This window comes from Phyllobates terribilis, unplaced genomic scaffold (assembly GCF_046119375.1).
Source record: "Phyllobates terribilis strain yellow unplaced genomic scaffold, ASM4611937v1 Scaffold_5__5_contigs__length_657084704, whole genome shotgun sequence".
Classification (NCBI taxonomy): domain Eukaryota; kingdom Metazoa; phylum Chordata; class Amphibia; order Anura; family Dendrobatidae; genus Phyllobates; species Phyllobates terribilis.
In genome coordinates, this window is record NW_027362765.1 from 555,060,190 (window position 1) to 555,081,448 (window position 21,259).

At 42.9% G+C, this 21,259-nt stretch overlaps 1 protein-coding gene across 3 annotated transcripts in view; it reads left to right on the forward strand.

The window, feature by feature from the left end:
- The window catches only part of LOC141271335 (microsomal triglyceride transfer protein-like), a 155,703-nt gene that overhangs the window by 115,860 nt on the left and 18,584 nt on the right, over positions 1 to 21,259 (forward strand). For all 3 annotated transcript variants that reach the window (XM_073681449.1, XM_073681448.1, XM_073681447.1), the window contains 6 exons: positions 4,217 to 4,374; positions 8,411 to 8,579; positions 9,322 to 9,429; positions 15,438 to 15,650; positions 20,674 to 20,888; positions 21,104 to 21,201. In XM_073681449.1, the coding sequence (XP_073537550.1) occupies positions 4,217 to 4,374; positions 8,411 to 8,579; positions 9,322 to 9,429; positions 15,438 to 15,650; positions 20,674 to 20,888; positions 21,104 to 21,201 (961 nt within the window). The remainder of the gene's footprint in view (positions 1 to 4,216; positions 4,375 to 8,410; positions 8,580 to 9,321; positions 9,430 to 15,437; positions 15,651 to 20,673; positions 20,889 to 21,103; positions 21,202 to 21,259) is intronic.

Consider the following 21,259-nt stretch of genomic DNA (forward strand, 5'->3'; position numbering starts at 1 on the left):
CTGGCCTCGGAGGACGCACATCTAGCTGAAGTATTTGCTGGAATCGGCCGGCCCCTCACCTGACGGGTCCGGTCTCGGGGGCAATCGATGTGACCTATGTAGTTACTCCCCTGCTGCAGTATTAAAAGCAAACCATTTGCATGTGAACAGAACACTAGGATGACTATTTCTAGTTCCAGCTCAATAGCTACATTAATATACTAATTACTACTACAAGCTACATCCCTATGGCTTCATCAGGATACTAATGAGTGTTGCTAGCTCCAGGCCTATAACTTTACTGTTGACCCCTCCCCTCAAAAAAATAATAGTAATAATAATAATAATAATTTTTAACTTAAAATTAAAAATATTATACTAATAATATTTCCCAATGGCTTTGCATTGTCTAATCTAATAATTCATAGTATTTGTTTACTTTAAATCTAGTTTTATAGCAACACTCCAGCATTTTTTAAATTTCACTGCTGGTATGGTGTCACTAATCTAATTTCTCTGCCCCTAGTAATAATCTTATAAAGCCGTTGTCTTCTACTGCTCTCAGTGCCGCTCCGGTCGGTCTCCAGTAGTTTGTGACTTGCAGTGTTTGCTGGGCGATCCGGAGGTCACTTCTCAATGTAAGTTTATGAGAGGCAGAACGAGGCCAGAACAAGGCTCTCATAGACTTACACTGAGAGCTTGTGACTGTTACCTCTGACTTCTGGGCAGTCAGCAGTCTCAAGATGGTGGATTGTCACCGTAATGGCGCTGAGAACAGATGAAGACAGCTGCTGGGGTCAGGGAAATTAGATTAGTAGCACCACTCCAGCACTGAAATAAAATAAAAATGCTGGGGTGGTGCTTTACCTAGGACTAGTGTGCATTATGATTAGTTTTGGGGTCATCTTTGTCTACATTGTTTGTACAGATAGACATACAAGGAGGCATTGATAAATGGTCGGCCTTGAATATTTCTAGCAGACAAAAATAAATTCTGTTGCTATGGGAACAAGTATTAACTCTGACAAGTGCACATGTTAAGTTTTAGCAGAAATGGTTATGTCATTTGGAAATGGTGATTAAGAAAAGTTACCATGTCAGGTAAAGATTGGAACTTCAGCAAAAACTTTCGAAAGCTGTCTAGTTTTTACAGATTAATGCGCCCGACCGCAAGTCTCATATTACCGTGTAAAAACTCAGGGAAATCGGCATTGAAATTGTTGATCACCTGCCATATTTTCCTGACTTTGCTCCATCTGATTATTATCTCTTTGTGAAACTCAAAATATCATTGAATGGAGGTACATTTATGACAAACGAGATGGTAATTGATGTTGTGGAGTCTTGGTTTGAAGAACAGGCCTATCTATTCCATTCAGCCCGTGCCTGGATGTGTCTGCTTTGCCTTTTTGAATATACGTCAGGGTCCTTGGATATGCCACAACTGAGGAGAACCTTTTAACTACATATATAGCTTACATGTATACTGTATGTGTACAGTGCCTTGAAAAAGTATTCACCCCCTTGGTATTTTTGCGTGGTTTGCCATCTTACAACCTGGAATTTCACTTCTTTTTTTTCGATGGTTTGCATCAGTTAATGTAAAGAACATGCAACTGTGAGCATTTGGTGTTATTTGTATTGTGAAGCAAACAACAAATAGGACAATGTAACTGAAAACTTCAGTGTGCATAACTATTCACCTCCCTAAAGTCAGTACTTTGTAGAGCCTCCTTTTGTGGCAATTACAGCTGCAAGTTGCTTTGGATAAGTCTCTAAGAGCTTTTCACATATTGCTATTGGGATTTTTGCCCATTCCTCAAGGCAAAACTGCTCCAGCTCCTTCAAGTTAGATAGTTTCTCTGGTGAACAGCAGTCTTCAAGTCTGATCACAGATTCTCAATTGGATTAAGGTCTGAGCTTTGACTAGATAACTCCAAAACATTTACACATTTCCTCTTAAATCACTTAAGTGTTGCTTTAACAGTAGGCTTTGGGTCATTGTTTTGTTGGAAGGTGAACCTCTGTCCCAGCCTCAAATCACTGACAGACTGAAACAAATTTTGCTCAAGAATATCCCTGTATTTCGCACCATCCATCTTCCCCTCAACCATTTTGCCTGTCCCTGTTGCCAAAAAACATCCCCACAGCATGAAGCTGCCAACACCATGTTTCACTGTGTGGATGTTGTTTTTGAGGTGATGAGCTATGTTGGCTTGGCGCCAGACATAGTGTTTACATTGGTGGCCAAAAGTTCAATTTTAGTCTCATTTGACCACAGAACCTTCCTCCATACATTTGGGGAGCCTCAGACATGTTTTTTGGCAAACTCAAAATGAGCCTTACAATTTTTGTGTGTAAGTAAAGGCTTTTTCTGACCACTCTTCCATAAAGGCCATAAAGGACCACTCTTCCATAAAGGAGTGTATGGCTTATCGTGGTCATATGTACAGATACTCCAGTCTCTACTTGGGAACTCTGCAGCTACTTAAGTGTTACCATTGGTTTCTGTGTTTCCTCTCTGATTAATGCCCTCCTTGCCTGGGCTGAGAGTTTTGGTGGGTGGCCATCTATTTGCAGGTTTTTTTTGGTACCATGTTCTTTCCATTTGATGATAATGGATTTGATCCGGGTGATCATCAGAGATTGGGATATTTTTTTATAACCCAACCCTGACTTGTACCTCTGAACAACTTTGTCCCTGACTTGTTTGGAGATCTCCTTGGTCTTCATGGTGGTGTTTGGTTAGTGATGCCTCTTACTTAATGGTGTTGCAGCCTCTGTGGCCTTTCAGAAAAGGTGTGTATATACTGACAGACCATGTGACACTTAAGGCCCTGTCACACATAACGAGATCGCTAGCGAGATCGCTAGCGAGATCGTTATTGCGTCATGGTTTTGGGATCGCTGGGGAGATGTCAAACATGCAGAACTTTCTAACGATCTCGGCCGCCCCAGCGATCTAACCAACGATCTCGGCGGTCGTTGGGACGCTTTCACACAGCAGCTATTTCAACGATCCACACCTTGATAGGAACTGTACTGTGTCAGAAAGGCGTGCATAAAATTACTTCTCCGCGTCCCCCTCATCTCCAATTGGTGGGCGCTACTACGTTCTGATTGGGTGGCCTTGGTCTAACATTGCGCCTCCGGTCAGATGGGATCTCTACATTAAAAATGGAAACTCATTTGAGACCCTAAACAATACCTATCTCGCTAAAGATGCCTGATTTCTTCAAAGTGGAGTCACAGCCGGAGAACGCTGATGGGATCTGAAAAAACAAGGACGCAGTAGCGACCACCAATCGGGGACGAGGAGCACAGAAAAGTCCAATTTATGCACGCCTACGTGTCCCAGTTCTGAATCGCTAACGAGGTCGTTGATAAGGTGTCAAATACAGCGATGCACACTGCCCAGCGGGAGAGCAACGACCCAGGAATGGTCCAGGAAGCTTTGTAACGATCAGCGATCTCACAGCAGGGGCCTGATCGTTGCTGCCTGTCAGACATAACGAGATCGCTAGCGAGATCGCTATTGCGTCACCAAAAACCGTGACTCATTAGCGATCTCGCTAGCGATCTCGTTATGTGTGACGGGGCCTTTAGATTGCACACAGGTGGACTTCCTTTCACTAACCGTGGGACTTATGAGACTAATTGCTTGCACATGAAATGTTTAGGGTCTTTATAGGAACAGGGGTGAATACATATGCACATGACAATTTTTAGCTATTTGATCTCATAATTGTAATTAATTTATGCCTATATTTTTCCCATTTCACTTCACCAACTTAGACTATTTAGCGCTGATGAATCACACACAAATTGGATTACAAAAATATTTAAACACAGGTTGTGCTGTAACAAAAATAGGTAAAAAGCCAATGGGGGTGAATACTTTTGCAAGCCACTCTATGTATATATGCCAATTTTAAAGTGACCCAAGGTTTTAAACTGTAAAGCAAAGCCAGGATGAAGGCAAAATTAGCAAGGTTTTAAAGATGAGTACAGAAATGTATGGGATTTAAAATAAAATAAAAAAAACGTTAGCAGTTTGAGCCCAGGAACAGAAGTGACATCAGCGGCTGAACTCTTAGTCTTATGTGGAATATATACAACGGCAGAGATATTTCATATTTTGGCATTTAATGGCACAGATAATTTTGTCAATTTTTTTTCTTTGTGCAATGTCCAGTACTGGTATCGCCATCTGAATGTCTATGTTATATGGTTTTAGCTTAAGAGTTACTTGAAGACCTCCATGAGAAAAATGAAAAAGCTGACCTTTTCCAAGATCTCAACAATCCGATACTTTAGGAATGCTGTTAATACGTTACGATCTGCGAAGAAGATTGAGGTGCTGCAGCTCTTGCAAACTGCTTCTTCTGATCTAGTGTGAGTTACTTGTAATATGTTACTTAGTACAGTATATATGCTTATAGTTAGCAGATACATGCACCACCGTTTTCTGGTGTTATGGAAATATTGCTTAATCGTATAGTGAAAAACCAAGCTGAGGTCGTCTACAGGTGTAATATTTGTCCAAGCTACCTACCATTCAGAATGGAGCTTTATGTGAGCTAAGCAGCACAAATCTTTCTCTTATGCTGGAAGTTTGTTATGGAGTGTCAGCGTGGAGACCATGCTGTTTAATGTACTTGGGATTGCCTAAATGATAAAATTGTTGCATAAAGTCAGTTTGAAAAAGTATTAATGGGAATTTGTCACCGGGGTTTGCTATCCCATCTGAAAGCAGTATGATGTAGGGGCAGAGACAGTGAATACAACAATCTACCACTTACTACGCTGCTTGCTGCAGTTCTCATAAAATCACTGTTTTCTGTGCTGCAGATCTAGCAGTGCTCTGAATGCTGAGCTCTGTATAACTCCACCCACACCACTGATTGGCAACCTACTTTGTACACTATGCATAGGCAGAAAGCTGCCAATTGGTGGTAGGGGCGTAGTTACAGAGTCCATGAATATAGAGGACTACATGACAGCAGGTTTACTAGTCCTCTAGTGATAATCTCCTGCTGATAAAACACTGATTTTATCAAAACTACACAAAGTGGCCGAGTGATACATTGCTGGAATCAGGGTCTCTGTCTCTACATTATGCTGCTCTCACATTAAGTAGCAAATACATGGTGACAGATTTACTTTACATCTGTGCTGTTTTCAGCTTCTAGATGTTTATACCCAGAAGCTGTAAAATGTAGACCATGTTTCATTTCCTTCCTTTGAGAGCTGTTTAGTGTTACTTTTCATTTTTTGTTGAAATCCCTTTAAATCATGCATCCATTTATAAACCGGACAGGACTCTCCCAAGCTTATAATTCTTATGATATCAATAATTAATGTCAGATCTGTCTGGGTCCAACAGCCCACCAGTGGCTGGATGTAAAGTAAACAGTAAAATAGAGCTCAATTCCTATTAAAGTGAATAGAAGCCGAGCTGCAGTTGTCTGCAATGTCCACAACACAGTGTACAGAATTATGCCGTTCTGGCTCTATTCACTGTTTTCATCTCCTCTTCTGGCCTTATGTAAACAGCTGAATGGTGGCGGTACAGGGTGTCAGACACCCACAGATCTAATATTGATGCTCTATCATAAGGATGGGGTCATCTATATCATAAGCCTGGACATTCCTTTTAAATCTGACAGTAGGGGACATGAAATAGGTGGTAAGGAGAGGTGCCAAAGTCTGAAAAATTGCAGTACAGGCTTTTGGTGACCAACAGTTATTTTAGAAGCCATAATGCCACTTCTCCTCTGCAGCAATATCACTGTAAGTTTTCTCCAAGAATGTCGTAAAATGGTACCCCTGCCACTTAATTAAAATAGTGGCACTTCCTAATCACGTGTTAGGATTGGCTGCGGTCTAAAGAAACAGTTGTGTATCCACTAACAATAACAAGAGCTGTATCATAAGTACACGTACTGGTGAGCTGTTGGAGAAGAGCTATGACAGGAGAAGAAATACTTTCTTCTGGGCTGACTGCACAAGGAGGATTGAGGCTGGAGAAAAAAATCCTTTGTGATCCATCAGCCGAACAGAAGATATATTTCCTCACCTGTCACACAATTCTCTGCCCCAGCTTCAGTGTGACAATTCCATCACTCACATTGTCCTAACGACGCTGTAAGTGACTGCTCAGCCACCCTATTGGATAAGGGGTGTGCTGAGCTGTCAGGATTGTGAATGACAGCTCAGCCGCCCACTCTGAGGCAGGGTCATTGTAACGGGGCCGGGTGGTGGAACCTCTGTGCCTTGGAACAAGGAGGGACCCCGAGGGCAGGTGTTATTCAGGGGATGACCTTGTAATAGAGCAGGTGGCTCCCATGGGTCAGATAGCTGGGACTGACCGGAGTAGGCGGTGGACACAACAGGTAGGTAGCAGTCTCTGGGTGAGTAGGCGGGTGGTCACGGGAAGTGACGGAAGAGCAGGTAAGAGTCTCTTGGCTGGCAGGCAGGTGGTCACGGGAAGTGACGGCAGGGCAGGTAAGAGTCTCTTGGCAGGCAGGCAGGTGGTCACAGGAAGTGACGGCAGAGCAGGTAAGAGTCTCTTGGCTGGCAGGCAGGTGGTCACGGCAAGTGATGGTGGAGCCTCCAGGTAGGCTAGCAGGCGGGTAGCAGGTGAGCGCTCCCAGGAGAGCGGGCTAGCAGGTACGGCAGGTAGCAGGCAAGTAACTGGCAGGTGCCTCCTGGTCCGCAGGTGGACTTGCCCATAGACAGACTGGCGGATGCAGGAGACAGACTGTCGGGCTGAAGAGAAGACAAGCAGGCAGACAGGACTGGTAGTCAGGCTGGCAATGGAACCTGAGGGCTGAAGCAGAGGTGAGTATGCTTTGCAACAACTTTGCTCGGGCACCTCCATTTTGGAGGAGGTGCCTTAAATATGGGAGGTCCTCCGGCAATTGGCCGGGGACTCCTTAGGACGACGCACGTGGTCCCTTTAAGAGAGGGGGAGCGCGCGCGCGCCTTAAGCACAGTGCCCGGGAAGGAGCGCGCGCCGGCAGCAGCGAGGGAAGGAGCGCTGGAGGATGCCGCGCCCGGAGCAGGAAGGTGAGAGGGACGGCGTCTCTGCCTAGCAGGGGGCAGAGACGCCGATGCTACAGTCATGATGAGCTGTCAGTATTGTGAATGACAGCTCAACTGTCCAATCTGGCCGGGCCTGTGGGGTTTCCCCTGTTCTGGGTGATTACCTGGCTATTTAGCTGGCTGGAAATGATTAGAACATTGTAGCTTATCACAAGTGGTGTGTATTTGCTCTGTGCTCTGAGTTCTTATATTCTGATCTTTGTTACCCCACCTTGGATTTGCATTTGGCCATCTGTTTGCCTAGTCCCTTTTTCTTTATCCTCTACCTTCTTGGAATTCTGACCCCAAACTGTGACCTTACAACACCTTTGTCTCATCCCTCTGTTTATGACGTACTCTTATGGTTTATGACTTCGGATTCCTTGACTTCACCGACTCACGGCTTGCCCATGAGAAGTCAGTGTCACATCTGGTATGTGTACTTTTGACACAGCTCCTCTGTCAATGAGACACATGTCTCAGGACCTATGTTTCTTCATATTGCTGCCCATCCAGAAACATGACTAGGATGGGTTGCCTTTTGAAGTATATGATGGGGACCATTTTATTACATTTTTAGAGAACCTTTTTAAGGCAAGACTCTGGTCATCTATCATAAGCCGATCTACAGGTAAATAGAGCATTAAAGTTTAACAAATAAAAGATTTTCTATGATAGATAAAATGATAGAATTATCCAAAGTACTTTCTGATTCACTTTTTGGTGATGTTTTTCTAACAATCATTCCATAGGAAGTTTGGTGGTCATGTGATGGATACACAAGTACTCGGCTCATTGCAGTTATCATATACAGTATGCTTATTTTCATGTACTTTTTTTCAAAAACGCATGAATCATCATGTGTCTATTGCATTGTCTCAGAAATTCTGAACTTCTGCTGGGTTTTGGGGTTCCAACACAGGCAAGAAGCTTCCTCCACCTTTCCTTACCTGCAATGTGTATGAAGAAGTCAACTGTCAGACTAAGTTTATTAGACGAACTAGCCCTCTTTCCATCATGGCTACATGGAGCTGAGACAGAGAAGGCAGGAGGCAGAATTAGAGAAGTGAGCCAGGCAGGCAGCGCTTACAGGAGTCTCTTTGCCTGCATCTGAATGTTACAATTTAGATAAAGCTTAGAACTTCTAGAACCATGTATTGGACACTGATTAAATAGGACGATCAATGCAGTTTTGAATACTAAAATACATGATCAAATATATTCATTTTAGATTTGAAAAATAATGACTAGCTCTTCTGTTATCTGACAACTTTTCATTTGCTGACACCCCATATAATTCTTTACAAGTAAAGATGTGATGATATTAATACTTATTCTTTTGCAGGCCTTTCTTCATTGATGCTGCAGTAGCGGCCCAATCTCATACCACGTTAGCCGCCTTATCTGACTTCTTAAATTTTTCTAAAAAGAAACAGACTGACCTACATGAGAAGTTTCTGTATGCTGCAGCCTTTACACCGCACCCTACGGTTGATCTGCTTAACCTTGTTCTGGTACGGGATCTATCTAGTCTGGACTAGTTTTTATTACTTTTTTGCTTCTATACATTTTAGCAAACAGTAAGTTATGATAATGTACATAGAGGCATGAATTATCCCTTTTACTCAGAGTTTCAAACTGGAGAATTTTTCAACTTTTTTACGGTTCAAATCATTATGATCCATGGACTTTTTATGGAGCAAATGGCATACCAAGTAATATGGAAGTAGAACACTTAAGGGTATTAACACCCTGAACACTAGATAGTAACAGGGAAGCTTTAGATGAAGGACTTTTGGAGAAATGTGGACAAACCACAATAGGTCGGTCCTATCCTTTTTGGTATTGGGTGGAGATAACCCAAAGGCATTGTATAGGGCTACAGAGGTAGCAGTTGTAACTGGGTTTTGGTGCCTCGGGATAACAATACACAAGTATATAAATGGTGCATGATAGTGCAATTTATATACTAGTGTAAAAACCTAAATTAAATGAGGTTTTTGGTTTTAATTAAACTACGGAGAACATAAGTCTGTTTTAGTTCATTTTTATTCATGTGATTTTTCAATTTAGATACATCAAGACAATTAAAGTTTGTTGGAAGAGAGTATGTGGCCTTGTTATATAGTCTATATGTGAAAGAATAGCGTGCCGAGACTGAATTAATTCATTTATAAGATTTATGAAATTCCTTACAGTATATTTTTAAGCATGGTTTATTATCGCTTTTAATGCATCGTTTTCTTCATTTCTCAGGGAAAATTAAAAGGGAAGATTTCTGAACCTGCCATAATGGAGACAGGAATTATTATAACTGGAGCAATAGTTGGCAAATTGTGCAGGATGAATCTTTGTGAAGATGAGGTACAGTGTCACAATCACTATGTATTTATTAATCTAATTGTATTTTCTAATATTCCATTGGGCAAACATCACACTGACTCTGTAGAAAAAAGTCATAGAAAACGATATTGGTAATCATGATCGCACCGAGAATGAAGTTTAACACGTGGACATATATTTTACATACAAGAATGTCTGCTTTATTAGAGGTACTGATCTAGTGGGGCATTGGACTTTCTTCAGCAGCAATTTGTTGTAATATTGATCTAAGTATAGAGATCGTTCTGGAGGACTTCTCACCCGTGAGGACAGGATTGATTCTGGCGCTTGTCACAACTTGATGGAGCTACTGACCTGCTCTGAACAGCCCCAACCAGCATCTCTTATCCAAAAGATGTTTTACAGGATTAAGATTTGGGGACTGAAATCCAGGGAAGAAAGAAAAATGCCGTGTCATGTTCCATACCATAACTGTATGACCCTTGTAGCATGATCCATTGTCCTGCTGAAAATGTCCATCTGCCACAGAATAAACAGCTGCTATGAAGGGGTTAGAGATAAGCAGACTGTTTAAAATTCAAACTTGTCTTCACCAAACTTTCAATTCTCAATATCAGAAAAGTATGTCGGAGGAGAAAAAGATGGGGGGAGTAATAAAATTAATTTACATATGATCTGTCTACTCCGCTTACCCAGTGGATCCATACATGGAATCCAGTTCTGTTGTACATATCAGCAGTCCTGTGCCCGAATGCTCCACTGCAGCCGCTGAACTCTGATGACCTAGTGGTGCACTGATCACCATTGTACTCGGCATGACAATATGCTTGATAAACTAGACTGTGAGTCTAGGCAGGGCATTATAGGGAAGCCCACTTGGCCACACAAAACGCCATTAGCCCACTCACTGATGTAGTAAATGGTGCTAGGCAAGTTATTTTTTTGCACATGTTGTACTGCAAATTTCAGGAAATTCGTCTCAAACTTCGATCCTCCATGGATCGATCTGCTCATGTCTAGAAGGGATGAATCTGGTTGGCCACAATACTTTGTGTAAGGCAGCACTAGTCATCATAATGGGGAATACTCGCTTTGCTGCGACAATCAATGCACACGTGCAATGTCTTTCCGTTTATAAACAATGTTCAGCAGTTTATTACTTCATAAACCACAAGTCCACTCAGTTCATCTTAGTCCGCCACCGGCATGTTTACACACATAAACACAATGTTCATGAGCCAAGTGGCACACCGGCCCACTTGCTCCAGGTTACAGCTTACGGCAAGGTAAAAATAGCAATGTTCATATCACAATGTCCATATAGCACAGGGTATTACCTTTGCCGGGTTTAGCTGATGCAGTCCATTACGCTTGCCACCACTGTGGCTTGGTGGCTTCCCAGGTAGGGGTCTATAGCTGTCGTCCCCTCTTAGGCTACTGGTATGTCTTCCACACTTGACATCCAGCCTGCGCCTTTCAGGGTTCCTCAACAAGCCGGCTCTCCCTCAAAGGCCACTGGCATCCACGCACAGGATCTGGGCTCGGCCTTTCAGGCTGCCAAGCTTCACTCTCGGCCTCACTAGGCCTCTCACAAACGGTGTCCCACACACACGGAGCACAGGCCTCACGCCTCACACCGAACACACCTGTCTCAAATTAAGCAGGGTTTATATATGCTGTGCACAGACAGCCACATACTGACAGGACCTTGCTGATGTCACAGTCATGTGATCAGTCAGCTGTGTGTATAGGTCCTGTGTGCTGTCCCAGTCATGTGTACAGAGCTTTACTCTGCATACAGGACCTGTGTGATGTCACAGTCATGTGACCAGTCAGTTAAAGGGGAAGGTACATGGTCCGGTAAACACATCCTGGACCATTTACAGTAATGCTAGCAAGCTGCTGCATTACATTTGGTAAACCTGAATGTCAAAACATCCAACTGAAGCATTCCATGGACCTAGCGACGTGTGCCAAGAAAACATCCTCCACACCATTATTCCACCTCCACCGCTTAGAATGCTGACACCTGACCGATAAAGTTCATTGATTCATGCTACTTGTATCACATGCTGACCATGCATCCACCTGGTGTAACAGAAATCTGACCAGGTAATGTGTCCCACCACTCAGTAGTCACATTCTTTTGCCCATTAAAGTCTTGACTTTCTGTTTTCGTTGGACTGAAAACTATCCAATTGCACTTAAACTGGTTCTCTGCTGGTAAAGCACATCCATGCTAAGGAGCTGTGCATTTGGATAGGTTAGTTGGAGCACTAGCATGCTTTTCTGCAAACGTTTCACGTCATGTAACATATCAAAATCAGATAGTACTCACTCTCCACCAATGTGATATCTTCACTACAGCCAAAACACTGAGACCGGAGCAGTGGGGGAGAGCAAGGGCTGGACCCAGGGAGGGTGATTACTATCTAATTTTGTTATGCTACATCACAGGAAACATTTAGAGTCCACTTTTCTGAAAGTGGAAAGCCCCTTCGATCCTGTCTTGCTTTTACGCTATATATATACTTGCCATTGGCAGACACTTGTAAGGGGGTCTAATCATAGGTAACTTACATTTGCCCCCTTAAATACGGTGAACCATAGGTGCCTTTTAAAGGGAATCTGTCAGCTGGCTTTTGCCACCTAACCTGAGCACAGCATAATGTAGAGACAGAAACTCTGATTCTTACAGAGCTGCTTGCTGTAGTTTTGATAAAATCAATATTTTAACAGCAGGAGGTTATCAGTACAGGAATAGTAAACCTGTTGCCATGTAGTTCTCCATATTCATGAGCTCTATATGACCCCCCCCCACACACACACACTGATTGGCAGCTTTCTGCCTATGCACATATGCACAGTGTACAGAGAAAGCTGCCAATCAGTGGTGTGGGTGGAGTTACACAGAGCTCAGCATTCCAAGAACTGCTAGATCTGCAGCAGAGAAAACTGATTTTTATAAAAACTACAACAAGCAGCCCAGTAAGTGACACATCGCTGGAACCAGGGTCTCTGTCTCTACATCTTGCTGCTCTCAGATGAGATGGCAAAAATCTGGTGACAGATTTCCTTTTAAGAAATATTAATTTACTTTTTCTTGTGCTGTTATGTTGTATTGTGAGAATAAGTAATGTTTGCATGACACCAGCTCGGAGGAAGACCAGGTACCAGTCAGCAAGGGAAACCGGCATGAGTAGAGGACAGTTTCGAGTCCAACAACCAAAGAATAAGTCAGGGAGCTGATAGATGAGAGACTACAAGAAGCTTTGCATAGTTGGAGTCTGGAAAAGCTGCAATGAGAAAGACCGTGCCAACCATTACAGGGACCTGTGGATCTAGTAAGAACATATTGGGCTTGTGTGTCTGAAGATAAATTATTCTCTGTTTTAGCCAGGAGTCTGCTTTGCATTCTTTTGGCCGATTGCAACTCCCCCGTATACGTGAACACTCGACCAACTTGGACTCGCACAATCTTCACCATCTCGTACATCTGGTAATTAGTCTGCACTTACCAATTTAGCAGGGGATGGTCAGAAAGTAATTCCATGAAGGTTAGTGGATTAGCTGTTGCAGGTATTATGGGGGCGTTGGGGCCATCTTAGACAAGTGGTTTGTGCTGCCCGACAAGTAGCGTAAAGACGGATTAGAGCAGGGGGTAAATTCCTAGAGACTCACACTGAATGCTTGACAAGCGCTGTCAGCCATCTTGGGTGCAACCTTACCATTTGAGTCATTTGTGCTTTTCACAGTCCAAAATACAGATAATGGTTTTCAAAATTTTATTTGATTTCCCACCAAAAATACATGTAACCACCAAGCACGGTATGCCTCTCAAAGTGACGGTAATCATAAAGGTTATTGTGCTTCTAGGTGCTTACAAATATAAAGCCCTTTGTTAAAGGGAATCTGTCAGCAGGTTTTTGCTATATAATCTGACAGCAGTATGATGTAGGGACAGAGACCCTGATTCCAGCAATGTACCACTCAGCTTAATAGGTGCAACAGTTTTCTCTGTTGTAGATTTAGCAGAGCTGTGTATAAGGATGCTTTCCCACTGCATTCAGGCACCTGTTCAGTGGTCCCACCGGGGCTTTCATCTGAACCCCCTGCAAAACAGGATTCGGGTGTATGTGACGCACCCCCTGGGCCATGTGCAAGGGATACCCGGAGCCGGATCTGGATAGGGGTAGTAGTCCTTGTGGCGGTGACCCGGTCCGTGCCCAGGGTGTCAAACTAAGTGGCAGTCTATGGCAGTAGATGTTAACTTGATTGTCGACTACGCCACCCGTTGAGTGCGGCTTTGACGCCGCCGCTGCAGAGCAGTCCGCTGAGGCCGGTGGTATATGTGCAGCAGTGATGGTATAACCCCCAACGGGAGGGGTATGGCCTCAGGGCAGCAGGTGTGGATGATGGGGGTTGTGATGATGCAGAAAGAAGACTCAGAGTCAGGAGATGCAGTTCAGGGTTTTTACTTACTGGTGTTCTTTTGGTCACTCTGGCCTTGAGTGACCACCCGAGCCGTGCTGCGTCCACCAGGTCCTGGACTCGGCTAACCCCCAGGCGATTCCGGAGCGTGGTCCTGAGCTCCCTTCTGACTCTCTCTCTCTCTCTGGCCGTTCCCACCAGGGATCCACCTGTGTCCGGCTCCCTCGGGTCTCTTGTTGGTTGAACCTTCCCTGGCTTCCCTGACCCTATGCTCGGTGTGCCATTCTGGTGGATTTGGTGAGGGTCGTGGCAGATCCTGCCCACGACCTCCGGTTCCTGGCTAAGGTTTGTTTTGGCCTCTGCCAGCTTGGGATCCGGTACCCTTGTCCGCCAACCCTTCACCCTTTTGTCTTTATTCTGGGGTCTTGGGGTTCCCTTCTTGTCTTTCTCTCTGGGTCCTTCTTTTCTCCTCTCTCCCTCTGCAGGCTTGGCTCTGGAGCTGGGCCCAGCCGGAGCCACAGCTCCCTGTCAGCCCTCCTGGCTGAGCTCCTCTGCTCTGCTCCTCAGGCTAAAAAGACCCTGTCCTAAGATGGTGCCCACCATATATACTCCCTCTATGTGTGAGCCCAGGTGACTAGCACCCAATGAGCTCCTAGCTTTACCCAGACTACTCCCCCTATCTGCCCCTACACTACTGGGATGTTCCACCCCCCTCCCACTCCAGCCAGGGACAGACGCTGTCGTACCTGCACATATACTGGTGGGAGTACCGTAGTTCTGTCCCCCGGAAATGGGATGTATGTAGTGCATGCAGCCTACTGAGCTCAGTCCCACACTCCATCCTTACCCGGGAGTGGAATACCACACCTCTGGAGTGAGGTGCAATACCCCTGTAGCAGCCGAATCCTCAGGGTGCTACATATGCGCTGATGGGGCCATAGAATGTAATGGTGCTGACAAAGCGAATATGTGCTCTGTCGTGCATCATTTTTGGGAGTGTACGTCTACTGGAGGCAGACACTCAGACGCAGTAGACTCCACTCCTGAAAGAAATGTAAGACAGAGCACACGTTTGCTCCCGCGGCACCATTACAGTCTATGACCCCGTCGGAGCCTATGCCTGAATGTCAGGGGGTTTGGACGGAAAACAGGTATGAAAGTACCCAAACTCAGTCCACAGCCCAGCTTTCTGTGTACATTGTATAGTGACAGAGATCTGCCAATCAGTTCTGCGGGTGTGGTTGTACTAGGAGGCAGGAGGTCAGTTGTCCTGTAGTGATAATCTTCTGCTGATAAGACACTGATTGTATTGAAATGGCAAAAGACAGCCTAGTAAGTGACACATCGCTGTAATCAGGCTTTCTTCCATTACATCATGGTGCTCTCAGATTACAACGAAACAAACTGGAGACGTATTCCCTTTAAAGGAAAGATCTGCTACCTCCTTAGACACTACTCTGTATACATGCATGACAAGAGACTGAGTCCCTTCATTTTGCATTACTTAAATGTAAAAAGAAAAGAATATTTATAAATGTAATCAGTAATATTTTCCTCGGACAGATCCATATTGTTATTTCATCTCTTTACTTTTGCAGGATGTTGAACTTGCAAAGGCCACACTTCTGGAAGGACTGAATAATGCAGAAGATGAAACGGAGATGAAAATATACCTTCTGTCTTTGAAGAATGCTCAGCTCCCTGAAACCATCCCCATTCTACTTCAGTATGCAGCCGAGCACACAGGAGTCGTGTGCAGCACAGCACTATCCTCTCTGCAAGGCTTCCCAGCAGAGATCCTATCTACACAGGTATACGGTTGATGTTTTTTTAACTGTATTAGTTTAGATTGTTCTGGTTTGTATTAAGAATTATCTTTTCTTGTTATTTCTTGCCATGCTGGCTCTACTGCAGAGAATAGCTATTGAGAACTTTGAACCCCTCAAGGTAGATTTAGAGTGAATCTGTCAATCAAGGGCATAAATCTGTCTAGCAGAACTTATAGTACAATTGATAATATCAAGAAAGTGGAATATTTTTCTTCTGACATCTTTAAAATTATGTAATGTTCAAGGATTGTTTGTCAGTGGATTGGAGAAACAGGAGGCCGACAACCCATAAAGACCTAACACTTTTTACTCTTCATAGTTCGTGTACAATCAGCAGCGTGAAATCTATTTTATGTTGTGGAAAACTCTCACGACAAAAGAGAGTTCTGTTCTTGTTTTGATTTGTAGTTTTCCTTGTGAAGTTTTAGGTTTGTATAGTTTTCAGCTGCAGGGAGTAAACAGTTATGTTCCCCTTTATTAGCCGGAAATGGAGAACTTTAAAAAACGTACAGATAATAAAAAGGTTCTCCAAGACCAATTTATTTATTTTTTTACTATGAGTCTAAAAACAACCATGCCTGATCATTTTTAGACCCATAGTAAAAAAAAATAAGCAGAGGCAACTACCTGCCTGTTGTACCCGGCACAGGCTCAGAGCGGTCACTGACTGCTACTGACGGCGATTCAGCTGCTCCACATTAACAGAGCAGCGCTCCTTCTTCCAGGGGCTTGACCGCTGACGTCATTCTGATTGACAGCTGGCTCCCCCAGTTATACTGCAAAAACACTTGGCACTCGTTTGGTGCCAATATTCAACAGGAATATTTATTAATTGTAGAAAAATCCAGAAAAATAAATAGACGTTTCGGTCAATACAAGACCTTCTGTACAACAGTAGAAAAACAGAAAATATACACTATACATATATGTTATTAAATACAATTCAATCAAAAAGCATATAGATACATCTATATAGTACTGTCAGTACCTAGCAGAAAGAGGAATTCCCAATACAGCATCATGTGGTATTATTGTAATCAATCTCTTAGGGCAAGAAAGAGAAAAACCAAAAAATCAAGGAAACACATGTAGGAGAACAAGGTGAATCGATGTAAGTAGAGTCATAGTAACGGTGCGGTAATGCTAAACTCTCCCAATATCTTATGCATAGAATCACCGTGCAAATGGGTGTCACTTGTCCACGGATGGTGCTCACATTCAACCACAGAAAGACCAGGGACATCATGGGTTAAGATTCTAAAAAAGAGAAAATCATATTAGATACTGTCTAGCAATGATTAACAGTACAAGATACACATACCCAGCCCCAAAGGGAACATGAGTTAACAGATTCGGAACGTAACCTGTCACTCGTACTCACAAACTCATTGGATGGTCTCATCCATCCCGATTACAGCAAAATGGCTCAAAAGTTCAAACTGTTGTAACAGGCTAAATGTCTCCTGTCATTGGTAGCATAAAAGAAACATAATAATAGATTCATAGCACAAAAACATGGAAGTTCTTCCATAGTACACAGAGGGGACTAAAAGAAAAGGAAAAAAGGAAAACCCATAGGGGAGCATCACAAGACACCATGTTTGCATAGTGGTAATATAAGGAGGATATGCTTAAAAGAATTAATCACAGAAACGCTTGTAGATCATAGTCCCTATTCAGACCCCTTGGTGTTAGTGCTTGGAGTTCATGTATTCAATAAGCCTCCCGTTTGTTTAAAGTCAAATGGACGTCACCTCTCTGTCTCGGCTGGTTAATCTGCTCAATGACCTGATATTTTAATTGGGCGACTGTGTGACCCGCATTATGAAGATGTTGTGGGACTGGCATCATCAGGTTCTTACACCGAATTGTGGACTTGTGCTTGGAGATACGGTCTCTTATATGCTGGGTGGTCTCCCCAGCGTACAAGAGATTGCATGGGCATTTGATAAGGTCGATAACATTGGTAGAGTCACAGGTGAAGAAGCGCCTTAACTGGATAACGTTTGTCCGAATATGGATGATGGATGATGTCTCCCTTGAGAATGTTATTGCACTGAGAACAGTGAAGACATGGGAAGGTGCCATATTTAGGTATGGCAAGAAATCTTTGCCGCGGAATATTAGGGGATTGGCCAATGTCAGCTTTAACCAGTTTGTCCTTGTGATTTGGAGGACGTCTAAACAGGACAAAAACAGCATGTGGAACTCTCTAATGTTTGGATAGACAGTCTTAATAATGTGCCAGTGTTTGCGGATTGATCTGTCGATTCTATAGGCACTGGGGTGAAGGGTATGCACGAAGGGAATGCGTTCTGAGTTTTGTCTGGTTGAAACTGATATGGTATCTTGTGCTTGATGCAGGACTCCAGGGGGATTCCCCCTCACTTTGAATTAGGAGCTCATCTCATGGAGTTGTGAGTGACAGGTAGATTCATCGGACACAATCCTCCTTACTCGCTGATATTGTGACACAGGCAGGGACCTTTTCATAGGTGAGGGATGAAAACTGTCATATCTCAAAAGGTTGTTCCAATCCGTGTTTTTCACATATAAGTCAGTAGTGAGTGTGCTAGACCTGTATTCAGGAAATTGAATTTGTGTTGGTCCATGTGCATAGTAAAACCCAGTCCAGGCCAAGCTAAGTTGAGCGAATCTAAGAATTGTAGGAGAGACTCAAATGGGCCCCCTAAATGCAAAACACATCATCAATATAGCGTTTCCAAAAAAGTGAATGTTGTAAAAATGACTGTTAGCATTCTAAGAACAAATAGTGTATTCTAAAAGTCTTTTTCAACAACATTCACTTTTTTGGAAATGCTATATTGATTCTTGAAACATCCACAACTGGGCTATGTTCAATACACAAGGGATGTCTTACAAAACCATGGCTCATTCATTTGCTGATTTCATAATACAATTTTAGGCCTCACAAAACCCGTAAAATTAGAGAGTCACATGTTATACCTTCATGTATCCTCAAAGTATGGTTTCTGACGCATTCTCCTCTAAGGGCTTGTTCACACTCTGTGTTTTTACTGTATTTTTTCTGAACTCTCATATGTGTGCTGCTTTTTTTTTGCTTGTGGATTTGAACGTTCAAAACATTTTTTAAAATCTGCAGCCTGTCAATTCTTTCAGCATTTTTGTAGCGTTTTTCATTTATTCAAATGAATGGGAAAAAAATACAAATAAAAATGCATCAACGTGTGCAAATTCCCTAAAAAATGGCTTCTGTAAAAGAATTAGATGGCTTGTAGAGATGCCATTTAGTGATGAGCGAGCGTGCTCGTTTAACCCTTTCGCCGTGCACGCTCAGATGCTTACCAAGTATCTTCGGCGTGCTCGTATATTAAGTTCGAGACCCTGCGTCTACATGATTTATGAATGTTAGTCAGCCTCAACACATGTGAGGATTTCCTAACAAACAAGCAGTCTCTGCATGTGTTGAGGCTGACTAACAGCCATAAATCATGCAGACGCAGGGACTTATACTTAATATACGAGCACGCCGAAGATACTTGGGAAGCACCCGAGCGTGCTTGGCGAAAGGGTTAAACGAGTACTTTCACTTATCACTAATGCCATTATACAGCACAGAAAACCTCAATAGGCCTGTAATATGAAACAGGGGCAACAGGGAATCTGAAAACAACACTGCCATATATATGAGCACTTAAGAAAAATAATTGTCCAAAATTAATCACGTGCAACGAGACTACTAAATGTAGAAAACTATTTTGTTCCATAGTTCACAAAAGTATAAAAAAATAAAATAAAAAACATATGTATGGTTTAGGTCTATAGTCCCACTATGTTAATAATGGTACAAGGCACAAGCTTTGGTAGAAAAAAAGACTACTTTAAAGGAAAATGTAAAACAATGAAAGTGATCACCAATCCACAGGATAGATGCTCTTTTTCTGATTGGTGAGGATCCACCCACATGCACTTCAACACTCCAGTCATTCTATATAGGACTTGGTGTTTATAACTTGCGAATTGTAACTTTCAATTTTTGTAGCAACACATTAGGTGGTGTCTTATTTATTACCTTCTGTTGATGGTATTCCCCATTTGTGTACAGTTATGCCGTGTAAAAATAATCATTCTGTGCCAAATTCTAAGCGCCATATACGCTGTTGCCACAATTAAAGAATTTATCCGGGATAGTTTTCCTAACTATTTGCCTATTGTGCTCGACGCCAATCTCTGCCAACTCCGAGTAGTCACAAACTGCTCCTGCTGGAGATTTTGTGACAGAGCGGTGGCTTATCTTCCGATCTGTTCTGTTGACCGGGCGAGACTGCCTATGTCATGATGATTGACAGCCGGCTCCCTGCTAGCTAACTGCGGGGAGCCAGTTGTCAATCAGAATAACTTCGGTAGCCACACCCCATCAACCAAGCAGAGTGGAAGAGAAGCAGCTGCTCTGTTGATGTGACACTGCAGGAGTGGTTTATGATTGCTCTAAGCCAGTGCCAGGCAGAACAAGCAGGCAGTTGGCAACTCCCTGTCTGTCAATTCTTAGACTCCAGATAATCCCTTTAAGTAACATATAGTATATTGTCCCAACTACAGTGCTATAGATGGTCAAATAATCCTTACATATAATTACCTAAATAATGATACTACATTGCTTCCATCATCACACAAAGCGAAGAATACAGCACTTCACATATCCTAGGTATCAATCTCACACATAGTCAATAACAATACCACCATACATAATATGGAAATGAAGGCTCAGAAGACAGACAAAGCTATATACAGTATATATAATGAGCGTAGTTTAAAGTTATGAATACATTTACATTAGAAAAGCAAATCATAAAATAAATGCCTGGCTCTAAGCCTCAACTGCCTGTTGCATATTTATACAAAAGAATATTAAATTATTATGTAAAATTCCTTGCTCGTTCAGCCGTGCATTGTGAAGGACACTTTGCTGGCAGTATAGTACATGATGTTTTTATGCATGCCATAATGAATCTTTTGATTATAGGAAGTGAAGGACACCTTAAGACAAATCCTCCATCAAACGCATCAAGAGTATGATAAGAAAAGCCGGCTTTTGGCGGCGGAGACTCTCCTGTCTGTAGATATTTCTATGGAGGACCTAAGCAGCATCTTAAAGGCTCTGGAATTTATGGACAACGAATCTTCTAAGCTTCTCCTCTCCAAACTTCACCACAAGCTCAGACTCCATCATCAGTTAATGTAAATCTCACCTTACTATGGACTATAATGTAGGCTGAGAATAGTCAGGATTGTTCAGGAACTGTTATGTAGTTGTAATTTTGGACTAGAAAGATCAGAAATAAGTGAAAATAGTGATAAAGATCTAGAGCTGAAGCGCAGAACATGTTGTAGGCTGCTATCACTTAGCATCATTTATGTAACACATCCAATGGATATTCTCATTTGTTATCTAGGAAGACTATGAAGATCCCTTTTAAAGATAGATATCTGAATGGCTACTGGAGCATGTTACGAGCCGGCAGATCCACTGTGTTTTCTGGACATTTATCTGGTAAGTATTTTGTTGCACAACAATTGGAGACAAGTTTGGCATTTGGTACGAATCACCC